Source organism: Diaphorina citri, unplaced genomic scaffold (genome assembly GCF_000475195.1).
Source record: "Diaphorina citri unplaced genomic scaffold, Diaci psyllid genome assembly version 1.1 scaffold750, whole genome shotgun sequence".
In the NCBI taxonomy this organism is placed as follows: domain Eukaryota; kingdom Metazoa; phylum Arthropoda; class Insecta; order Hemiptera; family Psyllidae; genus Diaphorina; species Diaphorina citri.
In genome coordinates this window covers 48,620-75,107 of record NW_007378183.1, presented here as the reverse complement: position 1 = coordinate 75,107, position 26,488 = coordinate 48,620, and the positions used below count along the sequence as shown (strand labels likewise).

Below are 26,488 nucleotides of genomic sequence, written 5' to 3'. Positions count from 1 at the left end.
GCTACTTACTGTAACTTAACATTGATTTATTATTATTATCATTAGTATTATTTATTTTGTTGATTTCTATAATATATGTTCCTTTGACATTCACTTTCCTCCCTTTTTCCCCCAGAGATATTAACAATGCTACTAATATCTCTGTGGTAACGTAGCAAAATGTGCATGTTAACATGATCTACATATACTAAAATCTGAAATTTATCTAAATTTGAAAATGGCAACCATGTAAACTTCATTCAATGCGAGTCTTCGCTCACGGTGGTTGAAAGGTATTTCATCAAAGTAAGGCATCAATTCTAGAAACCCTCTTCAGATGAGATTTACACAAGGGTTGTTTATTTACACCCAAATAAAATGGTCAGCTGTTCCTTTTGCAAAAGGTTTCATGCAACCATAATATTCTTTGTTCTTTCAGGTATTTTATGGACCCGTAAACCGGATTTTTGATAGTGTGATTTCTTTTGATTCAGTCTTCATACAAGAGAAGGTGTTTCAAGTAAATTATTTCGAATCGAGACTTGTGTGTCGTTCTTTCAGGTATTTTATGGACCCGTAAACCGGATTTTTGATAGTGTGATTTCTTTTGATTCAGTCTTCATACAAGAGAAGGTGTTTTAAGTAAATTATTTCGAATCGAGACCTGTGTGTTATAATTGGGAAGAAAATCAATACCTGATTTCAATAAAAGTAATATGTACCAAATGCAAATCTAACTAAGGAATACATGACAGAAGCGATAAAGATGGGAGGAGCGATAAAGATATCAATGACAACTAGAGTTCAAGGTTTTCCATTGCAGATAAGAAATTTGTATCAAATAATAATTATGACTGAACACTGAAGGAGACACCGAGATAAGAATGAGATATTGAATGTGGAGAAACACGAAAATGAAGAAAATGGAAACAAGTTAAATTAGATTAGTCTATTCTTAGCTGACGTCAGTATGTAAGGGGAGTAAACTGATTGCACTAACGTTATATCGAATAGCAATAGAATACTGAAAGTACTCATATTTAAACGAAAAGGGGGAGATTTTCACAACACTGCCTACAAGTTCATGGACATTAAAATGGTGAATTCATACTTTGATGGATACATTGGAGCGACTGGTTCTGTGACTTCTAGTCTACTAGTGTGTATCGTGCCATACAACCGGTACTTTCAATGGGACGCCCTAAACCTGAGTTATACCACTTCAGATGAATGGACATAAAAAACCTTTTGAAATTCTTGAGAATGAAATGAATCCCTGTACCTACTTCCAAGTTCTGTTTAATTAGCAGCTAGCAGCAGCCCCACCAAATTGTTTTAGCAAAGTACCCACAACACTCTCTGGATTACCCAGATGAAGGTAAATATTGGTACGATAGACTCGCCCCGCCCCTTAATTCCCTCACTTATCAGTTCTTCTGACTAAATGATCTGAGACCAAAATCTGATCTGTTGTACATTTGTATTACTCAGAATCACACACGTTCTACTGGAAAACAATGAGTTTGCGAAATCAAGGATGCAATTGAACTGTCAACATTTTGACTAGGTAACAAAAAAGAATTGCTCAATCATCAGCGTAGGAAGTAGTTAGAATGTACAGTGTAATTCGCACGGTGTACTCATTAATACTAATCTGGCTTTTTACATGTTGTACTCCACTACTCCACTGTCTAAATAAAGTAAATCTCTTAAAAGGCTCAATAAACTTCATTTAAGAGCGAATAGTTTGAGTTTATTTGCACTTAAATTAGGACATAAGTAAGTAGCAGCCTTACTCCACTACTCCACTGTCTAAATAAAGTAAATCTCTTAAAAGGCTCAATAAACTTCATTTAAGAGCGAATAGTTTGAGTTTATTTGTACTTAAATTAGGACATAAGTAAGTAGCAGCCCCTAAAAATTTGATTTTGGCCCTAGTTTAAACGAATCTTGCTTGCTCTTAGTAAATGTCTGTGGGTCTTTTTTATCCTGATGATTTTTTCTGTGTCGTCCTGTAGAATTGTTGTAATACAATGTAGTGTCATATATTATTATGACAAGTAATGATATTTCTGTAATGACTTACTACTTACCTTTCGTCTGATGTGGTGAAGATTGATGTTCATATATGAATAAATGTGAGTTATGTATTATTTTAATTCAGTTCCTTTCTTATTTTACTTTCTTAATATAAAAATATGTTTGAAATTAGCACATTGACCTCTTGTGAGTGTACGGTGTGTTGTACTTTCTTTTTGTCTTGTCGGGTGAACTGTACCAGTTTACTGTTCATTGGAAGCTAGGAGCTGAAATACTTGGTATCTACTTCTCTAACATGTACGAGCAAAACTTCAGGAAGGATTGGTTCATTTTGTCCATTTCATAGAAATAATAACACAAGGGCCGCAGCACCGCTAAAGGGATATAATTGTCATCCAACTCTAAAGACCATGACTTGTTGGTGTAGCCGACATATCTGTCCACTTAGTCCACTCATGTTCTTTATTTTGAGTTGGTTGAGTTTGGAATATGCTGATTCTACTGCATGGATAGAGTCTTAAGGAAACCATATCATGTGACGTGGGAACATGTTTGTAATGGTGTTGGTGAATCGCTGTATCGTTCATCATAGGATAAATAGGTGATTACGGCCAAAACAGATTAGTCGGATAGACTCGCCATTTTCCAAGAAGTATTCAAACTAAGAAACCGAAAGAAAAGAAGCCTCGAAGATGAAGGAAAGGATGATACATTAGCAGGAATATTTCACTTGACAATCTCTCATTGTTTGCTGCTGGTTTGCTTGCTTATGACATCAATTCAATGAACTAATAAAACAGTTAGTTTCATTTCATTATGTTTTAGATGTTGTAAGTTTAACAAAACGGTTTTTTTCCTCTCTTCTTATGACATCAATTCAATGAACTAATAAAACAGTTAGTTTCATTTCATTATGTTTTAGATGTTGTAAGTTTAACAAAACGGTTTTTTTTTCTCTCTTGACTATTATCTCATTACACTGGTAGAATACTCAACTGTGTAGTGAACATTGGAAGTCCATATTATTTGAGTTTTATGTTGCAGATTTGAATGCGATTGATCATCTGAAATTTGAACTTTGGAAGAGATTCAATAACTAGAAAAAGGTCCTGCCGTTGGTTCTTTTCAAATTTTCTTCTAATGACTTATCCTCTCTTGACTATTATCTCATTACACTGGTAGAATACTCAACTGTGTAGTGAACAATGGAGGTCCATATTATTTGAGTTTTATGTTGCAGATTTGAATGCGATTGATCAGCTGAAATTTGAACTTTGGAAGAGATTCAATAACTAGAAAAAGGTCCTGCCGTTGGTGTTTTTCAAATTTTCTTTGAATGACTTCATGCAACTGTTTGGTCATCTAATTTCAAATGGAAATGTTAACCCTATTAAAGTAAATAATAACTCATTCCCTAATACCTTAGTCATCTTCCGTGATGTTTCTTTGTTCACAAAAGTGTGTTTTCCTGAGGGTGAAGAAATAACGTCACAAGTCCGCTTATACTTCTTATAATGTCCCTACCTACTAAAAGAAATATAGGTATTATAGCTGTTTTGTCAATGGAAAATTACCACGTTGCCCCTATCAGTGTCTTAGTTCACCTAGGTGACTACTAGTTCTGTGATGATGTTCTCTACATAGACGCTTATATTGTTCAGTATTGTATGCCATCTTGATCCTCCGTCATCATTCATCAGCCCCCTTCAATTTTAACATCCTATTGATATTTGACCTTGGACTGTTTTTGTAGAGAGGTGTTTAACCACCGACATAATTTTTATATTTACTTGAAATCTTCCATTTCCAACTAACTGAGTTGAGTTTTTGAACCCCTTTTGTACACCCCTCGCTAATTTGAGAAGGTTAAGTTGATGATATTATTCTATTTTAGTGTTGTGATTAGTGTATGTGTTTAATTCAGCTTTCTGTTATTTTAAATTAATTTATTATATTTTGATTCTAGTTAACCAACCTGATAGGCTTGAAGAAAAGGCAACTTATGCAACCCTAAGGATACTTCAGGTCAGAATTGTCAAAAATTCCATGAGCATCGACAGACAGAGTATAATATATTGAGAGCAAAAATATTTAGAAGCTCTTCGAAAATAAGGAGAACATTCAATGAGTTTGAACACTTGAAGAATGAGGAGATTCTTGCTCAAGATGAAGAAACTATACAAGTTCATGGTGTTTTGTTTATTATTAAACTGATGAATACAAAGAGAGGAACATGTTTATATTTCACTGGCCGCCATTTTGTTTAAACCAATCAGTGAAACTCAGTGAAGTCCACGATGATATTGGTGAAATAATTATTGTACCTCTTCCGTCTAGCCCAGTCTTGATCTCTTAATCTCGAGGTGTGTATATGTTTTGGTATACCCTTTAAACCTCAGCCAGCGGAGTCAGCATGCTACAGAGTCGCCACGCCGAATTGCTGTGACATGTTCGTCGAAATCGTACCTGTCAATGACGCCTGCAAATCATTAGCTAATTTTCCTGTTTCCTTTGGTGGAGCTATAGATAATAATACTGGCCACCTGTCAATGACGCCTGCAAATCATTAGCTAATTTTCCTGTTTCCTTTGGTGGAGCTATAGATAATAATACTGGCCCACCATGATGAATCTGCGTAAATCCTTACATAGCTTCTTGTCTCTGCATAGCGCTTCAAGTTGCTTTAGCCATGTATTGACTTTATGTATGTACTTAGCCATGTCATGTTTGATGGGACTTGATTTGTCCAAATTCAAAATTCTGCTTTTCCATTGGCTATTACACTTGTAAGATACTTTTCCATACTTTGGTGATATGAGGTACTGGAAGAAAGGATTGAAGATACATACACGTAGCCGTGGTATTGTTGTAGGTATGTATTTATTAGCAAATACTTTGATACCTCCATAATATCACAGTAGCTAGGCTACGAGGTTAGATTTGAAAGGAGGGGAGATCGGCACAACACTAAAATGTAGGTAAATGAACTGAGACAAAATGGATCGTAATAGATCGGACAATCTCGAGATTTGTATTATGTTTTAACATAATCAGCGACCTCCGTGACTAGGCTACGAGGTTAGATTTGAAAGGAGGGGAGATCGGCACAACACTAAAATGTAGGTAAATGAACTGAGACAAAATGGATCGTAATAGTTCGGACAATCTCGAGATTTGTATTATGTTTTAACATAATCAGCGACCTCCGTGACCGAGTGGTTATCACAATCAGCTTACGTCGGAGGTCCTGGGTTTGATTCCTGGCAAAATCGAAGTCTTTGAATGCTTTTTGCTTGGAAAAGGGTGCAGTCTAGCTACCCTCTCAGGGCTACTTTAAATCAGTAGTGACCAGTTGAGACATTGATGGAAGTTACAGAAAAGTTTGAATTAGTAAAAGATATTCTTAGTGATGCAAAAATTGTAAAAAGACTTTCAGTTTCAACATAAATAAAATGCATGATTTAGATGTGGAATAGGGTAAGTGGGGGGAAAAACACAATTTGACCTATCGGGTTTTTTCCCTTTTCAAAACAAAAACGAAATTCAATTTATCAATTACTTAGGTTCCTTATACACAATATTTTTCTAGTATGATGAACAGTAGATAGTTTTTAAAAAATTCAGCAACAATGGTGAAAAATGAATTTAAATAAAGATTATTGCCTACTTATTACGAATAGGGTAAGTGGGGGGAAAAACACAATTTGACCTATCGGGTTTTTTCCCTTTTCAAAACAAAAACGAAATTCAATTTATCAATTAGGTTCCTTATACACAATATTTTTCTAGTATGATGAACAGTAGATAGTTTTTAAAAAATTCAGCAACAATGGTGAAAAATGAATTTAAATAAAGATTATTGCCTACTTATTAGCGAAGCGATTGCTAGTGAGCAAAAACATAATACCACAAAGCAAGTGGAGTGAGTGTTGAACAAATAAAATAGGAAATATAGATAGAAATATTATGTACATATACAGCGACTAGGTAGCGGCAACACTGTATTATTGGAACAAGAGCGCACTTCCATGTGGTTATTTTATTTAGAGACGAATGATAGACCGATAGAGTAACGAGACTGCTCAGATTGTTGTGAGGTCACTCGGTTGAGTCAGGCAGCAGTCAGTACAATCTTAAAAATCGTTCAAAATTTCCAACTGCAACGTAACGTTAATATGGGACTGTAGACACGGGAGCAAGTAAAATGGATTGTAAAAAGTAACAAAGTACAAGTATCGAAAAAGAAGTGCCATCTCTAAGCAATCAACTGGCAACGTTGTATTGTGAACACGTTAGGATAGGTATATCTTGATAGTTCGTAGACAAATCAACAGAATTCCATCAGAATAGCATAGCTCAGGACGCCCTAAACCTGAGTTATACCACTTCAGATGAATGGACATAAAAAACCTTTTGAAATTCTTGAGAATGAAATGAATCCCTGATTTAGAGACGAATGATAGACCGATAGAGTAACGAGACTGCTCAGATTGTTGTGAGGTCACTCGGTTGAGTCAGGCAGCAGTCAGTCAACGTGCTAATTCTATAGCAGATGGTCGTGTATCTTGAACGGGAGAACAATGTTTATTTATTTTAAAAAAATGTTCGTAGTTTATTTTTATTTTATTTAACTAAATAACATTTGTTTTTTAGATTTTTAAATGCAGAAAATACGCTTATTTTGTGTAATATATTTATTATTACTTGAAAAAAAATCAAAATTATTTATTTTTGTTTGAACAAATAAAATGTGCATCTGATTGTGATGTAGGATACTCATCATTTTGGATACCCCTGATTATATTATCATAGTTTATACATTTCTTTCATCTTCTTCGTTATACATATAATAATACGATTTGTTAAATGTGTTAGGTATGTTCGTTTTTTTGTCCATAGGATTTAGCATTAGTTAAACGGTGTGTTTCTTCTATAACTTTTGATAAATAATTCATATTGTTCGAAAGAAATTTGAATATTCTTTTTATTTATTAGTTTTATACATTTACAATAGTTGTCATTATACCCATCACTGTGACGTAATTCTACTTCGGGGAAATGTTTAGTGGAGTTATCAATTTGGTCTTTTGGATCTACTTACTTCATATCTACTGACACTCATGTTTGGTAATAATTTTGAAATTACCAGCATGATATTGTCAATAATAAAATTGAGTGTTACATATTATGGATGGTATGCTGAGGGCAGTTCTTTATTGGCAACTTCATATGGTGGGTAGTATGGATTAGATATAGCTTATTTTCAATTTATTGTGTAATATTTTAATATTTTTTTTGCGTTTTCGTTTTTCCTTGGCGTCTACTTTGCACTGTAAATTCTGAGCTTGATTCATTCCGTCTTGACCTCACCATGAATTTGAGAATAGGTCACCAATAATACACATTTCAGAGTAGGTCATGGAAATAGGGATTGTGTCTAGCTCTCTACTCTGTCTACGTACCAGTTGAACTGAAAATAAAGACACTTGACTATGAATTTCCTAAAGGAAGGACTTTTGATGGTGGAGAAATATTTACCATGTACTTTGGACTTTAGGCAGCACTGTCGTATTGATTTTATTCATGTCAAGAATAGCGTACGTACCCTATTTAAATTTATGCTGAAAAGACGACGAGACGAGGAAACTAAAAATGTGTTCAATGAAGACGGAAAATGCGTAAGAGAAGAGAAAGACCATAGCAGTATAATGAATTTCCTAAAGGAAGGACTTTTGATGGTGGAGAAATATTTACCATGTACTTTGGACTTTAGGCAGCACTGTCGTATTGATTTTAATTTATTCATGTCAAGAATAGCGTACGTACCCTATTTAAATTTATGCTGAAAAGTCGACGAGACGAGGAAACTAAAAATGTGTTCAATGAAGACGGAAAATGCGTAAGAGAAGAGAAAGACCATAGCAGTAAGTATATGACATATCAAACCTTTCATGAACGCCTTAATTGGACTGGCAGGGACCGAATATCTGTCGAGGACAATAATACGAGTATAACTCCTCAATTGTAGAGAATTTAACGTGAAAAGTCACTACCAAAGCGTTGAAAGTCTGGATTCTCCAAAATGAAATCTCGCTCTTCGCGCGTCACATACTTGTGGCGTATGTGCTATAATGCTATATTTACCGCCACCGCTCCCTGGCATTATGATAGAGAATACAAAAGATATTGAAAGTCTGGATTCTCCAAAATGAAATCTCGCTCTTCGCGCGTCACATACTTGTGGCGTATGTGCTATAATGCTATATTTACCGCCATCGCTCCCTGGCATTATGATAGAGAATACAAAAGATATAAAAAGTCACTACCAAAGCGTTGAAAGTCTGGATTCTCCAAAATGAAATCTCGCTCTTCGCGCGTCACATACTTGTGGCGTATGTGCTATGCTATAATGCTATATTTACCGCCACCGCTCCCTGGCATTATGATAGAGAATACAAAAGATATAAAAAAAGAGCCTCGTTCTAAAGCATATTGATCAAGAAGAGAACACAAGGCTAGTAGCTCTCTCATCTCATGGAAAATGCTCGTGCCTTTACAAATGTTGGGAGCTTTTTTTGTATGAGAGTGGCGTGGACGTGACGGTGTGTTATTTTGTATACGTACATATTTTATCCCCTGCAAACTTACATATCTCACGGTATCTACATATATCTGCTTTTTTTGCGTTTTCGTTTTTCCTTGGCGTCTACTTTGCACTGTAAATTCTGAGCTTGATTCATATCTCACGGTATCTACATATATCTGCTTTTTTGCGTTTTCGTTTTTCCTTGGCGTCTACTTTGCACTGTAAATTCTGAGCTTGATTAATTCCGTCTTGACCTCACCATGAATTTCAGAATAGGTCACCAATAATACACATTTCAGAGTAGGTCATGGAAATAGGGATTGTGTCTAGCTGTCTACTCTGTCTACGTACCAGTTGAACTGAAAATGAAGACCTTCTAAACGAAAGAACCCAAACATTCTGGAAAAAAGAACCTTCCATGACGATTTTTTTTCTTCCCAAGAATGAAAAAGGAATGTCGTGGGATTTTTCTTTCACGAGAAAAAGAGAAAAGAATAATACACATTTCAGAGTAGGTCATGGAAATAGGGATTGTGTCTAGCTGTCTACTCTGTCTACGTACCAGTTGAACTGAAAATAAAAACACTTGACTTTCTAAACGAAAGAACCCAAACATTCTGGAAAAAAGAACCTTCCATGACGATTTTTTTTTTTTCTTCCCAAGAATGATGTCGTGGGATTTTTCTTTCACGAGAAAAAGAGAAAAGAGGTGGAAGCAGATCGAAGCGCGTTATACTTTGATATGACTAAATGAGGAGACGAGACAGTAGTGGGGTGGATGGGATGAAGAAACAAGTGGACGAGAAGTCTATTCTTAGCTGACGTCAGTATGTAAGGGGAGTAAACTGATTGCACTAACGTTATATCGAATAGCAATAGAATACTGAAAGTACCTACTCATATTTAAACGAAAAGGGGGCGATTTTCACAACACTGCCTACAAGTTCATGGATATCAAAATGGTGAATTGATACTTTGATGCCAAATAATACATAAAATCTATTGGTGCATTTCAATTTCGAAGTTTAATACACAAAAAATTTGGGACAATTTAATTTGTGCCAAACGGGAAAAAAGTACCATGTGAACTTCGTCAACCTAGAATTTATATGTGGCCACATTTTCAAAGTTAACAAAATAATCACGAACTTATATTATTATGAATTAGTCTTGACTCTTGAAAAAGCTCACAGAAGCTGCAATGCCAAAAAAAAAAAAAAACAAGTTTTAATACTAAGAGTCACTTCGAAAGCTTTGTGTGCCTTATTTAACCATTCTCTTGGATATATTGGAATGGATATACAAAACTGGTTTCAGGGCATAATACACAATATCAAGTACCAACTCGGTCTCTCAGAATGTAGTTTGATGTATAAAAAAGTAGAGAGCTAAAGATAATTAGAATGTTTACAGTTTTAACCTCTGAGTGAAGACTGGTTCAATGATCAAAGCACAACTGATGACCCAGAGTTTCCAGAAGAAATACGATAGTCAAACCACGCCAGGTATCTACTTGCTTGTAACTTTCAATACAAGAGGTACTAGCTAGAGAACGTACAATTTACAAATTTGCTATATGCAGAAATGAAGAGTCAAATAATTGTGGTTTGTTCCTGATAAAAAAGTAAAAAGAAAAAAGATCTTCACTAACATCATTTCGAAATTTTCGGAGTCTCTAGGGAGGCGAGCCCCTCCATTCGATTTTTCTTTAAATTTGCTATATGCAGAAATGAAGAGTCAAATAATTGTGGTTTGTTCCTGATAAAAAAGTAAAAAGAATTTGCTATATGCAGAAATGAAGAGTCAAATAATTGTGGTTTGTTCCTGATAAAAAAGTAAAAAGAAAAAGATCTTCACTAACATCACTTCGAAATTTTCGGAGTCTCTAGGGAGGCGAGCCCCTCCATTCGATTTTTCTTTAAACAAAAGCTAATGATTTCTCGATATGACGCTATTTTTATTATTAATCTAAAGAGAAAATTGTTTTCAACATTAAAGGTCAATCCAATGACACCAACTTGGAAGGAAACTGTTGAAGCCTTCTTTTCGTAGGAAAATGAAACATACCTACGTAGATACGAAGAAATGCTGGCTGGGGAAGCCTACGCTTATTATCCACAGGATAAAGGTGGTGTTCATTAAATAATAATAATAATCGCGAGGCAAATAACATCAGGCAAAAGTTTCTCCTCTGCAATGTACTCTTGAAACTTTTGCACATGATACGAACCTGAAAATAGGAGAAATGGAAGTCAGGGAGAGAAGAAGAAGAAGTTTAATATGGCAAAATAAAAGCAACGAGCTTCGAGCTGCTTGGAGCAGTCCACAGTTAGTACGCGAGATGTACTAGAGGCAAATAACATCAGGCAAAAGTTTCTCCTCTGCAATGTACTCTTGAAACTTTTGCACATGATACGAACCTGAAAATAGGAGAAATTGAAGTCAGGGAGAGAAGAAGAAGAAGAAGTTTAATATGGCAAAATAAAAGTAACGAGCTTCGAGCTGCTTGGAATGGACTGAAGAGAATAGAATCATAGAAGAAAGAAACTGTACACAGAATTAGTTTTGAAAGGAAGTTGTGTAATGATCAGCTGAATGATGGCCTAACACGATTTTACTGGCTACATATTTCACCTCATCTCACAACAAAAAACATAAGTAGGTTTGGATATCTCGGATAGATATAGATGATGTGGATCTTGAAAATTATTCATATAGGTTATGGAGTATAGACTATAGAGCATTATAGAGACAGCTCCCAGGATATTCTTCAATTGGCTCTACACTCTACAGCAGGGGTCGGCAAACCCGCATTGATGACCCCCGAGCTACAGGGCCTGAACAGATTTGCGCCCGTGCATTGAAAGGATTGCCGACCCCTGCTCTACAGAAACACTTTAACCTTCCTATGTGACTGATGACCGAACTAGATCTAACTAAATATCTCATCTAGAAACTCATGTTAATGTACCTATACAAAGAGTCCAAAACTTGACATACCAATCTTTTTTCTCAGGCTACAGGGCCTGAACAGATTTGCGCCCGTGCATTGAAAGGATTGCCGACCCCTGCTCTACAGAAACACTTTAACCTTCCTATGTGACCGATGACCGAACTAGATCTAACTAAATATCTCATCTAGAAACTCATGTTCATGTACCTATACAAAGAGTCCAAAACTTGACATACCAATCTTTTTTCTCAGGGGTTCGCAAATGCCTTCAATAATTTTGGGTACAGTGGTTTTCAGTTTAACATTTTCCAAGTTTACAGTATATCCTCTTTCTCATGCTACTTGCTGCTTTCTGTTCGGTCTATTTTTTTAACCTTAGATTTTTATTTTTATTGATTTCAGGTAAGTACATGAAGCTTGCTGTTGAATTGAGCGGATATAACTATGTTGACTATTTTACACGCACAACACACTCCTTCAACGGTAAGTCAAAAAAATTTCCTTGGAGTTTGGAGATTGGTCAAGCAAATGCGCCATTGTATAGTTATTTTAAAACGGAGTGGAACCGAGACTAATGACTTTACCTGTTGAACCCAACCATGACTCATAATTTCATTGACAACCGATCATTTTGGATGTACGAATTTCCCTATCAGCAAAGTTGATGCTGAATTTATTCATAGAGACAAGATTCTAAACATTAGCTGTTAGCGCCAAGTCAGCACGAAACAGGATACATAATGCTCTTCCACTGTAATAACATTAATTTCCATCTCCCCTCCCCCTTTTTCTTTTCTCCTTTGTTTTCTTCTCAATTTTCTCTCTCCCTTTAGCGCTCTTTCTTATCCGCACCATGTTGCCAAGTCTGCAATCATTTCAACCTTTTTATTCAATCTTTGTTAAAAAAAGAAACTGAGAGAAAGGGGACAAAAAGTTCAAAATCTTTGTTTTCTTTTTCTCCTCCTTGAAGCAGGCGAAATATTCGACTTCCCCTTCTTCTTTAGCGTGTCCTAAATTTTTCCCCGAGCTGACTTATCCTTCGTCAATTGCTCGGTTCTCACGTAGAGAGTCTCAGCTCCTGTAAATTCCGCACATCCACTAACCACACTGATCCTTTAAAAAATAATGGTGTATTCTTGATTTTCATCGTCCAGTATTAATAAAATCACGACCGATTGTTGCTTGCATTTCCTTTCCATCCTATTGCCCTCGCTGAAAACCCGAGAACCTATAAAATACACGGACTCATCTCTTGTACTAATCCGACGACTGAGGAAGTTAGAAATCCCCAATATCGGGCTTTCCTTACAGCCTTTCTGCTCTGCTCCCCTTTGAGTTTGTCGTAGAGCGTGTAAAAAGTTGGACAAATGATCTGAGGAAGTTAGAAATCCCCAATATCGGGCGTTCCTTACAGCCTTTCTGCTCTGCTCCCCTTTGAGTTTGTCGTAGAGCGTGTAAAAGTTGGACAAATGATTAGTTCTCCTCCTTGAAGCAGGCGAAATATTCGACTTCCCCTTCTTCTTTAGCGTGTCCTAAATTTTTCCTCGAGCTGACTTATCCTTCGTCAATTGCTCGGTTCTCACGTAGAGAGTCTCAGCTCCTGTAAATTCCGCACATCCACTAACCACACTGATCCTTTAAAAAATAATGGTGTATTCTTGATTTTCATCGTCCAGTATTAATAAAATCACGACCGATTGTTGCTTGCATTTCCTTTCCATCCTATTGCCCTCGCTGAAAACCCGAGATTTCAAGTATGTGTCGAGAGGTCATTTACACCACATTAGTTCAAAAGAATCATAAATGTGCCTCCTCAATACTCTCGCAGGTTTTTCTCCTCCTTGAAGCAGGCGAAATATTCGACTTCCCCTTCTTCTTTAGCGTGTCCTAAATTTTTCCTCGAGCTGACTTATCCTTCGTGAATTGCTCGGTTCTCACGTAGAGTCTCAGCTCCTGTAAATTCCGCACATCCACTAACCACACTGATCCTTTAAAAAACCTATAAAATACACGGACTCATCTCTTGTACTAATCCGACGACTGAGGAAGTATTAAATAGACGAGGAAATGACAGAACAATAGTAAATACCTACCATTAATACAGCTACCCAATACCCATGGTAGAATAAAGCACCTTGGTACAGCTGGTACAACACTCTTTATTTTGGCGCTTGTTTATAAAAAGAGAAATTGTTCTCTAACAAAGGAACTAACCTGGTGTTGGTGTAAGGGAAATCCCCAATATCGGGCGTTCCTTACAGCCTTTCTGCTCTGCTCCCCTTTGAGTTTGTCGTAGAGCGTGTAAAAAGTTGGACAAATTGTTAGATTTTTTATAAACCCACTATAAACCCAGGGCATTTGTCTGTGGTAAATTCAAAGATCTTCGAAAGTTGGACTAGATTTTTTATAAACCCACTTTATATAAACCCACTATAAACCCAGGGCATTTGTCTGTGGTAAATTCAAAGATCTTCTTGAAAATCGATCGTCATTTTATGCATGTGCATGAGCTTTCCCAAGGCGAAGAATGGTGTGGGTTGGAGGGTGTGCGGGGTTTTTCGCTTCTCTAAAATTAGCACACTGAAGATGCAATATTTCAAGTGTAACTAGTAGGTAACTATGTTGGAGGGTGTGCGGGGTTTTTCGCTTCTCTAAAATTAGCACACTGAAGATGCAATATTTCAAGTGTAACTAGTAGGTAACTATGTATGTATATGAATTTCCTAAAGGAAGGACTTTTGATGGTGGAGAAATATTTACCATGTACTTTGGACTTTAGGCAGCACTGTCGTATTGATTTTAATTTATTCATGTCAAGAATAGCGTACGTACCCTATTTAAATTTATGCTGAAAAGTCGACGAGACGAGGAAACTAAAAATGTGTTCAATGAAGACGGAAAATGCGTAAGAGAAGAGAAAGACCATAGCAGTAAGTATATGACATATCAAACCTTTCATGAACGCCTTAATTGGACTGGCAGGGACCGAATATCTGTCGAGGACAATAATACGAGTATAACTCCTCAATTGTAGAGAATTTAACGTGAAAAGTCACTACCAAAGCGTTGAAAGTCTGGATTCTCCAAAATGAAATCTCGCTCTTCGCGCGTCACATACTTGTGGCGTATGTGCTATAATGCTATATTTACCGCCATCGCTCCCTGGCATTATGATAGAGAATACAAAAGATATAAAAAAAAAGAGTCTCGTTCTAAAGCATATTGATCAAGAAGAGAGCACAAGGCTAGTAGCTCTCTCATCTCATGGAAAATGCTCGTGCCTTTACAAATGTTGGGAGCTTTTTTTGTATGAGAGTGGCGTGGACGTGACGGTGTGTTATTTTGTATACGTACATATTTTATCCCCTGCAAACTTACATATCTCACGGTATCTACATATATCTGCTTTTTTGCGTTTTCGTTTTTCCTTGGCGTCTACTTTGCACTGTAAATTCTGAGCTTGATTCATTCCGTCTTGACCTCACCATGAATTTGAGAATAGGTCACCAATAATACACATTTCAGAGTAGGTCATGGAAATAGGGATTGTGTCTAGCTGTCTACTCTGTCTACGTACCAGTTGAACTGAAAATAAAGACCTTCTAAACGAAAGAACCCAAACATTCTGGAAAAAAGAACCTTCCATGACGATTTTTTTTTTCTTCCCAAGAATGAAAAAGGAATGTCGTGGGATTTTTCTTTCACGAGAAAAAGAGAAAAGAGGTGGAAGCAGATCGAAGCGCGTTATACTCTGATATGACTAAATGAGGAGACGAGACAGTAGTGGGGTGGATGGGATGAAGAAACAAGTGGACGAGGAGAATGAAGGTAAAGGGATTTGAAGGTGGGAGAACGCGTGGGGTTTATTTTCATTACAGCTCTGAGCCTTTTGAGCTTGGAGTGGAAGTGTAACGTTACACCAATTGATTTTCCAAACAAGATTGTGTCGGTTTGTACCTACCCTTCGTGTTGATACGCTTTTCCGTACTTTTTTGCACTCCTATGACCTAGTATTTCTCGTGACGTTTATCTGTGCCGACATTGCTGTGTGCTGGATTGTTGATGGTTGTGAGAATGTATTGCTGGATGGTTAAAAATGTCTACAAGTGCAAATGTCAATACCTATTGGCGCCGATCATCTCAACATGATAAGAAAGTAAATGGTTCGGATAGAAAACAGATAGATCGTTTTGAGGATAACTGATGCCACATTATGGAGTGGAATTTAATTTGAGCCACAGTTACCTTATTGGTATGTATCTATATCGACGTTCCATTTTACAACATTTATATAAAGTCTTTACAAAAACACCCAGAGATGTATTATTTTCGAGGTAAAACAAATGCACGCTCACAATACACCTACATATTTCAATCAATTTTTCCTTGATGTCCTCTCTTGAAAGCATGTAATGTGTACATGTATATTGCATACTTGACGAAAAAGACATGACTAGAAGACTGAAGAGACATAGTAAACTTGAAGAGGAGTTAAGTGAAGGATATGACAAGAGAAGAGCGAAGAGAAAAAGCAGAGAAAGGAAGACTAGATTGCACTGGTGAACCGAAATCTGGAATGACGTGTACAGTTACATTGACTGTGTTTTACCTCGCCGATCATCTCAACATGATAAGAAAGTAAATGGTTCGGATAGAAAACAGATAGATCGTTTTGAGGATAACTGATGCCACATTATGGCGTGGAATTTAATTTGAGCCACAGTGTCTAGATTGCACTGGTGAACCGAAATCTGGAATGACGTGTACAGTTACATTGACTGTGTTTTACCTCGCCGATCATCTCAACATGATAAAAAAGTAAATGGTGCGGATAGAAAACAGATAGATCGTTTTGAGGATAACTGATGCCACATTATGGCGTGGAATTTAATTTGAGTCACAGTGTTTACCTTATTGGTATGTATCTATATCGACGTTCCATTTTACAACATTTATATGAAGTCTTTATAAAAATCCAGAGATGTATTATTTTCGAGGTAAAACAAGTGCACGCCCACATATTTCAATCAATTTTTCCTTGATGTCCTCTCTTGAAAGCACGTAATGTGTACATGTATATTGCATACTTGACGAAAAAGACATTGTATCTATATCGACGTTCCATTTTACAACATTTATATAAAGTCTTTACAAAAACACCCAGAGATGTATTATTTTCGAGGTAAAACAAGTGCACGCTCACAATACACCTACATATTTCAATCAATTTTTCCTTGATGTCCTCTCTTGAAGCACGTAATGTGTACATGTATATTGCATACTTGACGAAAAAGACACGACTAGAAGACTGAAGAGACATAATAAACTTGAAGAGAAGTAAAGAGGAGTTAAGTGAAGGATATGACAAGAGAAGAGCGAAGAGAAAAAGCAGAGAAAGGAAGGAAAGCAAAGTATGAAAACAGAGGGGGATCAAGAGGGCTTAGGGAAGGTTCTGGATGGCATAATTCAGAGCTTGATACGACCTTCATCAGTGGCGGGTGTACAGTGTTGTAATACTCGTATGATGTGTTGTGAATCCGGGCCCCACTCCTACACAAATGCCCTAACAATTCGGTTGCAATGGTGTAAGTGTATATTATGGAGTTTATACCCAATTACAAATACCATGTATGTACTAAAACGTGTTGGACGTGAAACTAGATTAATAAAGAACAACACACAAATTGCCAAATTAGATATGACAGCATTGGCAGCTTTAAGTCAAAGAATTTTATATGTAATCATGAACCTTTTTCCTCAGAACTCGTGAATCCAAAGTATGGAAATGGAAAGGTATCCATAAGATTATAAATAGGGTCAATAAATATCTGCTGATTGGCGGAGTTTATACCCAATTACAAATACCATGTATGTACTAAAACGTGTTGGACGTGAAACTAGATTAATAAAGAACAACACACAAATTGCTAAATTAGATATGACAGCATGGGCAGCTTTAAGTCAAAGAATTTTATATGTAATCATGAACCTTTTTCCTCAGAACTCGGGAATCCAAAGTATGAAAATGGAAAGGTATCCATAAGATTATAAATAGGGTCAATAAATATCTGCTGATTGGCAACACAAATTATCGAAATTAATAAGCAAAAATACTCAAGTGTTGGGTTAGGATGTATGAAGTTGTCTCAGTAAGAAAGAGAAATCTTTTCAAGCTCAGGTGATTTCAATTGAATACATTTAGATAGAAAAAATAATGATCTGAAGATCCCAGGAGAATTTCTTTCTAACCGATTTGAAATCTAGTTTTGAACTTTCGGAGCAATGAACTCAATGTCTTCTCACATATTTAATGTTTTTTTTTTATTATTATTATTTTCTAAGCCAATATGTATAGTATGTATACCTATCTGTATTGGAAGCCTACTATAAGTCTACATGTTTTTAATAGCGATATGAAATGTGTGTAGCGAGGAGACGGTCCACAATGCATTGCGAAGTATCTTCGTCCGATATTATAATTGGCAGTGAGAATGTGAAGAGGTACGAGGAAAAACAAGGATTCTGAGGATCGTACTTTACAGATTTACCTACATTGATATGGATTTATTTTTCTCTGAAAATTGTTGCATTTGCTAATGTCCAGGAGAATTTCTTTCTAACCGATTTGAAATCTAGTTTTGAACTTTCGGAGCAATGAACTCAATGTCTTCTCACATATTTAATGTTTATTATTATTATTTTCTAAGCCAATATGTATACCTATCTGTATTGGAAGCCTACTATAAGTCTACATGTTTTTAATAGCGATATGAAATGTGTCTACACGAGGAGACGGTCCACAATGCATTGCGAAGTATCTTCGTCCGATATTATAATTGGCAGTGAGAATGTGAAGAGGTACGAGGAAAAACATGGATTCTTAGGATCGTACTTTACAGATGTACATTGGTATGGATTTATTTTTCTCTGAAATTGTTGCATTTGCTAATGAGGTCATCAACAACATCTTCAACAGAGATTGTTGAAGAAAAGGGTATAAAACTTGTAGGTATAGGTATTTTGAAAATATCTACTTCATATTAATTGTAATGTGGTCATCAACAACATCTTCAACAGAGATTGTTGAAGAAAAGGGTATAAAACTTGTAGGTATAGGTATTTTGAAAATATCTACAGAGCTTCATATTAATGCAATAAATAATTTGATATGGCCTATGGATGGCAACATTATTAACCTTGTACACTGCGCATAGCGTCAGATGATTCAGAATATTCAGATGTGATTTTATTCAAGACATTTCTTTCATCCCTTTCTTTTTATGTGAAGACGTGCACAACATCTGCCCCCCTTTTCTGAATATTTCCTGTGTAATGTAGCTCAACTCAAGACCAAGACTGTATGCGTTCACCTGAAACCCTCTAACCAAACACATATATGAGGTGATCCCGCTATTTTCATTCAACAGAGGTTCTCAAAGTTTGACAGTTTTCCATAATTGAGAAAGATATCCCTAAAATGGTGAAAACAGAGAGCATATTTATTTATTTTACATTCTGTGTAATGTAGCTCAACTCAAGACCAAGACTGTATGCGTTCACCTGAAACCCTCTAACCAAACACATATATGAGGTGATCCCGCTAATTTCATTCAACAGAGGTTCTCAAAGTTTGATAGTTTTCCATAATTGAGAAAGATATCCCTAAAATGGTGAAAACAAAGAGCATATTTATTTATTTTACATTGTAAACTGTGATTTTCATTATTGTTGCTTTTTTTTTTTTTATCATACCTACTGGATAATGTTCTCAACACTCTTGCACCATTGCCCCATTGAATGACAACAATCTGGGGTAGGATCACTAAATGAGCCAGTTCAAATGTTTATGGACATTTTTAATTGAATAAAGAAATTTGGACCTGTCAACCTTTACTTAATATACCTACTGGATAATGTTCTCAACACTCTTGCACCATTGCCCCATTGAATGACAACAATCTGGGGTAGGATCACTAAATGAGCCAGTCCAAATGTTTATGGACATTTTTAATTGAATAAAGAAATTTGGACCTGAGCAATATTGTCAACCTTTACTTAATGGGGAGATAGCACTCATCAAAATATCTGAAGAATATGTATCTACATTATCCAGATTAAATAGACGAGGAAATGACAGAACAATAGTAACTACCTACCATTAATACAGCTACCCAATACCCATGGTAGAATAAAGCACCTTGATACAGCTGGTACAACACTCTTTATTTTGGCGCTTGTTTATAAAAAGAGAAATTGTTCTCTAACAAAGGAACTAACCTGGTGTTGGTGTAAGGAACTGGTTTTATTTTAATTGAATCCCTCATATCGAAAAAAGTCCAATAGGTAAGTTATTCACCATGTACCTACAACTACATAGAAGACTTTTCATTGTATGTAGGCTGTGTCCGATAAAGCATTCGCTCTTTTACCTTCAAAATCTTCAAATATAAATGGAAAATGACCTTTAAAGGTGTAAGGAACTGGTTTTATTTTAATTGAATCCCTCATATCGAAAAAAGTCCAATAGGTAAGTTATTCACCATATGTACCTACAACTAGGTACATAGAAGACTTTTCATTGTATGTAGGCTGTGTCCGATAAAGCATTCGCTCTTTTACCTTCAAAATCTTCAAATATAAATGGAAAATGACCTTTAAAGAAAAAAATCTAACGTATGTAGGCTGTGTCCGATAAAGCATTCGCTCTTTTACCTTCAAAATCTTCAAATATAAATGGAAAATGACCTTTAAAGAAAAAAAAAAATCTAATAACAGTGCAAAACTAGCATGAATCACAAGCTTATAAATTTTCAATCAGTCTGACAAATTAACTTGGTCTCTACATGATATATTTATGTGCTGGGAATTTTCATTCCTTTTGAACGATGGAATTTTATCCTCATTTATTTGAGATTTTGACCACATAATAACGGAGCTCTAAGGGTTAGGTGGTAGAAAACACCTCCGCTGTTAACCTCGCCTAGTGGTTACCTTCCACTCAAGAGTCTATTATTATTATTATGATGTAGTTTGACTATGAGATTGCTCTACAAGAAAATCAAAGACTCCTAAGATAGGTAATCAATCTGTGTTTGCGAATAATCCGAATCCCTTGCATACTTTTGACATGGTGACGGGTTCATTCTCTAATTCCCTGGTCTACTGCGTTATATCTATGATGGGCCAGACAGGACTAGCTAGATCTCTACTTATCACTTCGCCTGTAGGCGCTCAGCCTATCCGTCCTAATCACACTGAACGTTTCCAGAGGAACTGGATTTTTATACAGGATGGTCTCGAACCATTGAAGTTCATCTCCACGAGTATTGCTTCAAATTTAAATTGATGGGCCAGACAGGACTAGCTAGATCTCTACTTATCACTTCGCCTGTAGGCGCTCAGCCTATCCGTCCTAATCACACTGAACGTTTTCCAGAGGAACTGGATTTTTATACAGGATGGTCTAGAACCATTGAAGTTCATCTCCACGAGTATTGCTTCAAATTTAAAATTTTACAAAAAATGTGGAATTAAAATTTTACAATAATGTGGAATGTAAAGGATTTGTTCAAATAGATTATGATGCGTTCTAGTTTCCTATCCCCGATGAGCTTTGGGTATAATCCAAAAGTCTTACCTTTAAACCCCTCACACACTGACTGCAGAGGGTTTTCCATTCTCATTAATTATGCCAGCATGTTGAAGGAGAGTTATTAAAGTACCCAAAAGCAAAGTATACTTTTTAATGTGTTTGCCAGGATGTTGAATGTAACTATCAATAATCCTGGAAGTCAAACGAAAACGGAGAAATTGAAAGAAACATAACGAACACCCTGTATATGAATGTTATCATTATCAGTGTATCACTGTATCAGACAACTAGATATGCTACGTGGAACTTGTACACTTCTCTATCTTGACAACAATCCTATCTGCACTCGATTGGCCTTCTACTGAACTTATGTAGAATACAATGTTGCCAAAGTTCAGAGGATACATTTTCTGAAATCGATATTTCAATTGAAACCGGCAACATGGCCCCCGCTCCCGCCCGTGTTTGTAAACAAAACCGCTCCCAAGGTGTTCGGTTCGTTCTATTAATAAAATGCAATTCCACAGGAATTAGGCATCCGACCATAGTGATGTCTTGACAATCGACAATACCTCAGTGTTTTTCTGTTGGTGTTGCTCTCAACTGCATAATCTTTTCCGTACTTTTTTGCACTCCTATGACCTAGTATTTCTCGTGACGTTTATCTGTGCCGACATTGCTGTATGCTGGATTGTTGATGATTGTGAGAATGTATTGCTGGATGGTTAAAAATGTCTACAAGTGCAAATGTCAATACCTATTGAAGTTCTAAAATAAGTGAATAAAACTGAAGAAAGTTCTCATATGAAATCTGTGAAGTCCTCAGTATAATTTAAAATCCGTAAAGTTCTCCCGTCAGCGCAGCGTCAGTCTATATTAGAAGTCCAACTTCTCCATCTCACAAGAGAAGTGCCAAACTGGTGGCACACAGCGAGAACAGGAGAATGTGGTCTGCCGGTATCATTATGCCCAGGTCCCAGGTTGTTATAGCTGGTCGATGGCCCTCAATACTCTGAATACTGAATAGAGTGGTAGAGTGCAGTGCTCTGTTCTCCATCGAGCACATGGCAAGGCAACTCGAACCTCTCCGAAGTGAAAGAATTCTTTACTACTAGCACAACAAGCACGTTACGATCATTCTGCTTGCAGCAAAATTACGTCGGAGATCTCGACGCTGGCTGCGCTGAAGACCTGAGGAGTAGGAGAGAGAGATAAGGTCTGCGACCTTCATACATTGGAGCGACTGGTTCTGTGACTTCTAGTCTACTAGTGTGTATCGTGCCATACAACCGGTACTTTCAATGATTATTATTATAGCTCTACTCTATTGGGTATATCTCGCTTCGTGTACTGATGCCGGCTGTACAGTGTTGCCACATGTTATTTTGGTTCTGAGGGCATCGGATTTCTTGTTGAACGTCCTTGGTTTGAGAGGCACGAGTTTGAATTTGCCATTTTTTTTTCTCCTAAAGTACCTATCCAAATGACCCGGCTGTACAGTGTTGCCACATGTTATTTTGGTTCTGAGGGCATCGGATTTCTTGTTGAACGTCCTTGGTTTGAGAGGCACGAGTTTAAATTTGCCATTTTTTTTTTCTCCTAAAGTACCTATTCAAATGATCTTTGATGCCAAATAATACATAAAATCTATTGGTGCATTTCAATTTCGAAGTTTAATACACAAAAAATTTGGGACAATTTAATCTGTGCCAAACGGGAAAAAAGTACCATGTGAACTTCGTCAACCTAGAATTTATATGTGGCCACATTATCGGATTTCTTGTTGAACGTCCTTGGTTTGAGAGGCACGAGTTTGAATTTGCCATTTTTTTTTCTCCTAAAGTACCTATCCAAATGATGTCTCGAGAGTACTTTTGATCAAGATAGAAAGGGCACTAAAAAACATGGCAATATGGCACTTATTTTGGGAAAATATGGCATTTATTTTTTCAAAACTTAGCAAAATAAAACATTTAAGAATCGGGGGGCACTGTTTTACCTTTTTCCGGTTTCTGTTTATTACACATTCAACAGAAAGTATGAGTAAAAAATAATGGTACTTTTTTTTCGTCTAGCAAGAATGCCAAATGCAATGCAGCATATGAAAAGCCGGCGCAAAGGAGATTTTTTCTTCTCTGCGGGGATTTAAAGGGGGGGAGAAGTGGGTGGGGGGGACTGGAGGATTTTCAGGAGGTACCTACGTAGATACGAAGAAATGCTGGCTGGGGAAGCCTACGCTTATTATCCACAGGATAAAGGTGGTGTTCATTAAATAATAATAATCGCGAGGCAAATAACATCAGGCAAAAGTTTCTCCTCTGCAATGTACTCTTGAAACTTTTGCACATGATACGAACCTGAAAATAGGAGAAATGGAAGTCAGGGAGAGAAGAAGAAGAACTGCATAATAATGTGGGGGAAAATAAAGTATCATTGAATTGGAGAAACAATCTTGTACCGAGAGCGTGGGGGGAATACTAGCTAACTGCATAATAATGTGGGGGAAAATAAAGTATCATTGAATTGGAGAAACAATCTTGTACCGAGAGCGTGGGGGGAATACTAGCTTGTATGTAGTTGAAGAGTGACAAATATTTTCGTTTTGCTGAATCGCTTCTTATCATATTTAGCGTAATAGAATAATGAGTCGCGCGAGAAACTTGGCACAGAAGCAAAGAGGCACTGAGTTTTGCTGAATCGCTTCTTATCATATTTAGCGTAATAGAATAATGAGTCGCGCGAGAAACTTGGCACAGAAGCAAAGAGGCACTGAGTAGCCATGAATAATAAGTATGTGTACTGACCGGTAGGCTAATAATTTGTCGACGACGAATACATATGTGAGAGTTAAAGTAAGGAATTGATAAATACTGGGTGAGTGTAAAGATTGACTTACAGTGTTGGTACAACGACTTACAGTGTTCGTGCAATGGAAATAATAGAAAGTAAAAAGGGTGTACGCACCTATTGCGTACACCCTTTTTTTCCCTCATCTTTATTGCCGAAATTGTCTACTTAACGAGAAAATTTTGTGTTTGGATTTACATATACATAGAACAACTATATTTGCATTGTCTCATTAATATTTTACTTTTCATCGTCAATAACATTCACCTTTGAAGTAATGCACCTTTAAAATAAAATAACATTTCAAAAATTACTCATATTCAACTGAGATTTTCGTCTGTTAAAATTTGGTCCTCTAATGATAACGTTTCTTTTGTTGTGTGTTTCAGATGTCAGCGGGCTCTCAAATACAAATGGCTCCTCAGTCTGGACTGAATGCCGGTCATCCTATTCATAGTCAAGACTCTAATATGAGCACTGGTAAGTTTACACACCCACAGGTTTGCTTTAGCTAATTCCTTTTCGAGATAACTTACAACTTTGGTGGTAGATTTCACCAATGACTTAATGAGAGATTTCACTAATGGGAGAATTTTTAATGATGCAATAAGGAGATTTTAATGATCCAAACAGGAGTTAATTATTTAATTTCTCAATCACCATTATTACCAGGCAATGTTTTGTAATGCCCTCCATTCACCAAGGAGAAGGTGTAATGTTAAACCTAAAACAGGAGTTTTTAAAAACTCCTCCTTTTGGTTCACTAAAAATTCCTTTTTGAATAATTAAAAACTCCTTTTGGGTTATTAACAGGAGTTTTTAAAAACTCCTCCTTTTGGTTCACTAAAAATTCCTTTTTGAATAATTAAAAACTCCTTTTGGGTTATTAAAAAAAAACTCCTTTTTGAATGATTGAAAATTCTCCCATTAGTGAAATCTCTAATTAAGTAATTGGTAAAATCCATCATGGGACTTTCATGACTTGGAACCGGTCCGATAGTGAGAGTCACCAGAGACTTTAAAATTTCTTAACCCCACGTCCGTCCCAAAACGGTACCTAAAACCAATGATTTTTCTCGACTTGAAAATAACAGGGAATTCCATTTTCCGATATGCCCTTGAGAACAATCCCTTCACCCTCTGAGCTTTCGTTTCCCCAAATAACTGGAGAATGGAGCGAGTCGAAATAATGAAAAGAATATTAACCCGTACTAAATTTGGCCTGCATTTATGCCATGTTACGTACGATAAGCTAATAAAAACCAAGCCTGATGGATGGGTTGTTGCGTGCCGAAAATTGAGCCTGTCGAACGGCACAAAATACTTTGGCGTGATGGAACAATAATAAACTTATAAACCGTGTAATACGTAGGATGTGGGAGAGATTGAGGGGAAGGAGAAAAGTGATAGCTGCTAGGGGTGAGAGGATTTGTTGAAACAGGTAGAAGTGAACTGTGGGAGGTAAAGGTAGGGACCCCACTGCTGACCACACTCCCTAAAGTGTGGGCTGCGGAATAGACAGGGGTAAGGAAGTAGAGTGCAGGGTGATAGCGAAGGGCTGCGGAAGCAGAAGTAGATATTTTACAGGGCAGAAGTAGAGGAGATTGTGGAATAGACTAGGTGACATAGTTTTGTTCACGGCACAGAAAGAAATGAAGTTATTTCGGACTAAACAGAAGTTCGAAGCATGAAGTATATTTTTATTCATTTTGTGTATATCCGCCCTTTTCCTCGAAATGAAGTTATTTCGGACTAAACAGAAGTTCGAAGCATGAAGTATATTTTTATTCATTTTGTGTATATCCGCCCTTTTCCTCCCCTTTACCCTCCCTCGTTCTCCTTTCAAGTATTCTTTATTCCCACAAAGCTTGAACTTTATCTACTCCGAATTTATGCGTCAGGAATCACCCGAGTGGTTTGCAGTTAAAAAGGATAATCAAAGTAATACGGGTGAAAATTTGTGATGACTCTTTGTGCTGAACCTTTGTCCTCGGGCATAATTAAGTTAGTAAGTAAAAAATAAGTGATGTTCTCTCTTCAAAACTTCTTCTTCTTTATGTTCCATCATGGCTATGTGATGTTTGTTTCTTCCGGCTCTAACCAATTGACTGTTCTTCTTTATGTTCCATCATGGCTATGTGATGTTTGTTTCTTCCGGCTCTAACCAATTGACTGGTGTCTTCAAAACTAACGTCTGTTCTTTTGTTTCCATCCCCAGGTTCCTCTCACAGTGATAAGGAAGTCGAATCAGTGAGCACGCCTGAAAAGCTACGGCCCACCGAGCGCAAACGGAAAAGGAAAGGGGACGACGCCAACATGAGTGTCGGCGGTCCGCTAATGAAAGGGGGAGGTGGGGGCAATGCCCGACCCCTGGCCGATTCGAAGAAAATCAACGAGTACTTTGTTAAGCACCCCACTACTAGTCCGCTACGTCATGCTACCTCCCCCCCTAGCTACCCTATGTTCCCGCCCACCCCCCAGCTCCCCGCCC

The 26,488-nt window shown here is 36.9% G+C and overlaps 1 protein-coding gene across 1 annotated transcript in view; it reads left to right on the top strand.

The window, feature by feature from the left end:
- LOC103511773 (serine/threonine-protein kinase tousled-like 2) overlaps nt 1-26,488 on the top strand; it is a gene marked incomplete in the record, with an annotated part of 95,412 nt that overhangs the window by 57,602 nt on the left and 11,322 nt on the right. Inside the window, 2 exon segments of the mRNA XM_026825439.1 lie at nt 24,387-24,477; nt 26,216-26,488. Coding sequence (XP_026681240.1) covers nt 24,387-24,477; nt 26,216-26,488 — 364 coding nt within the window.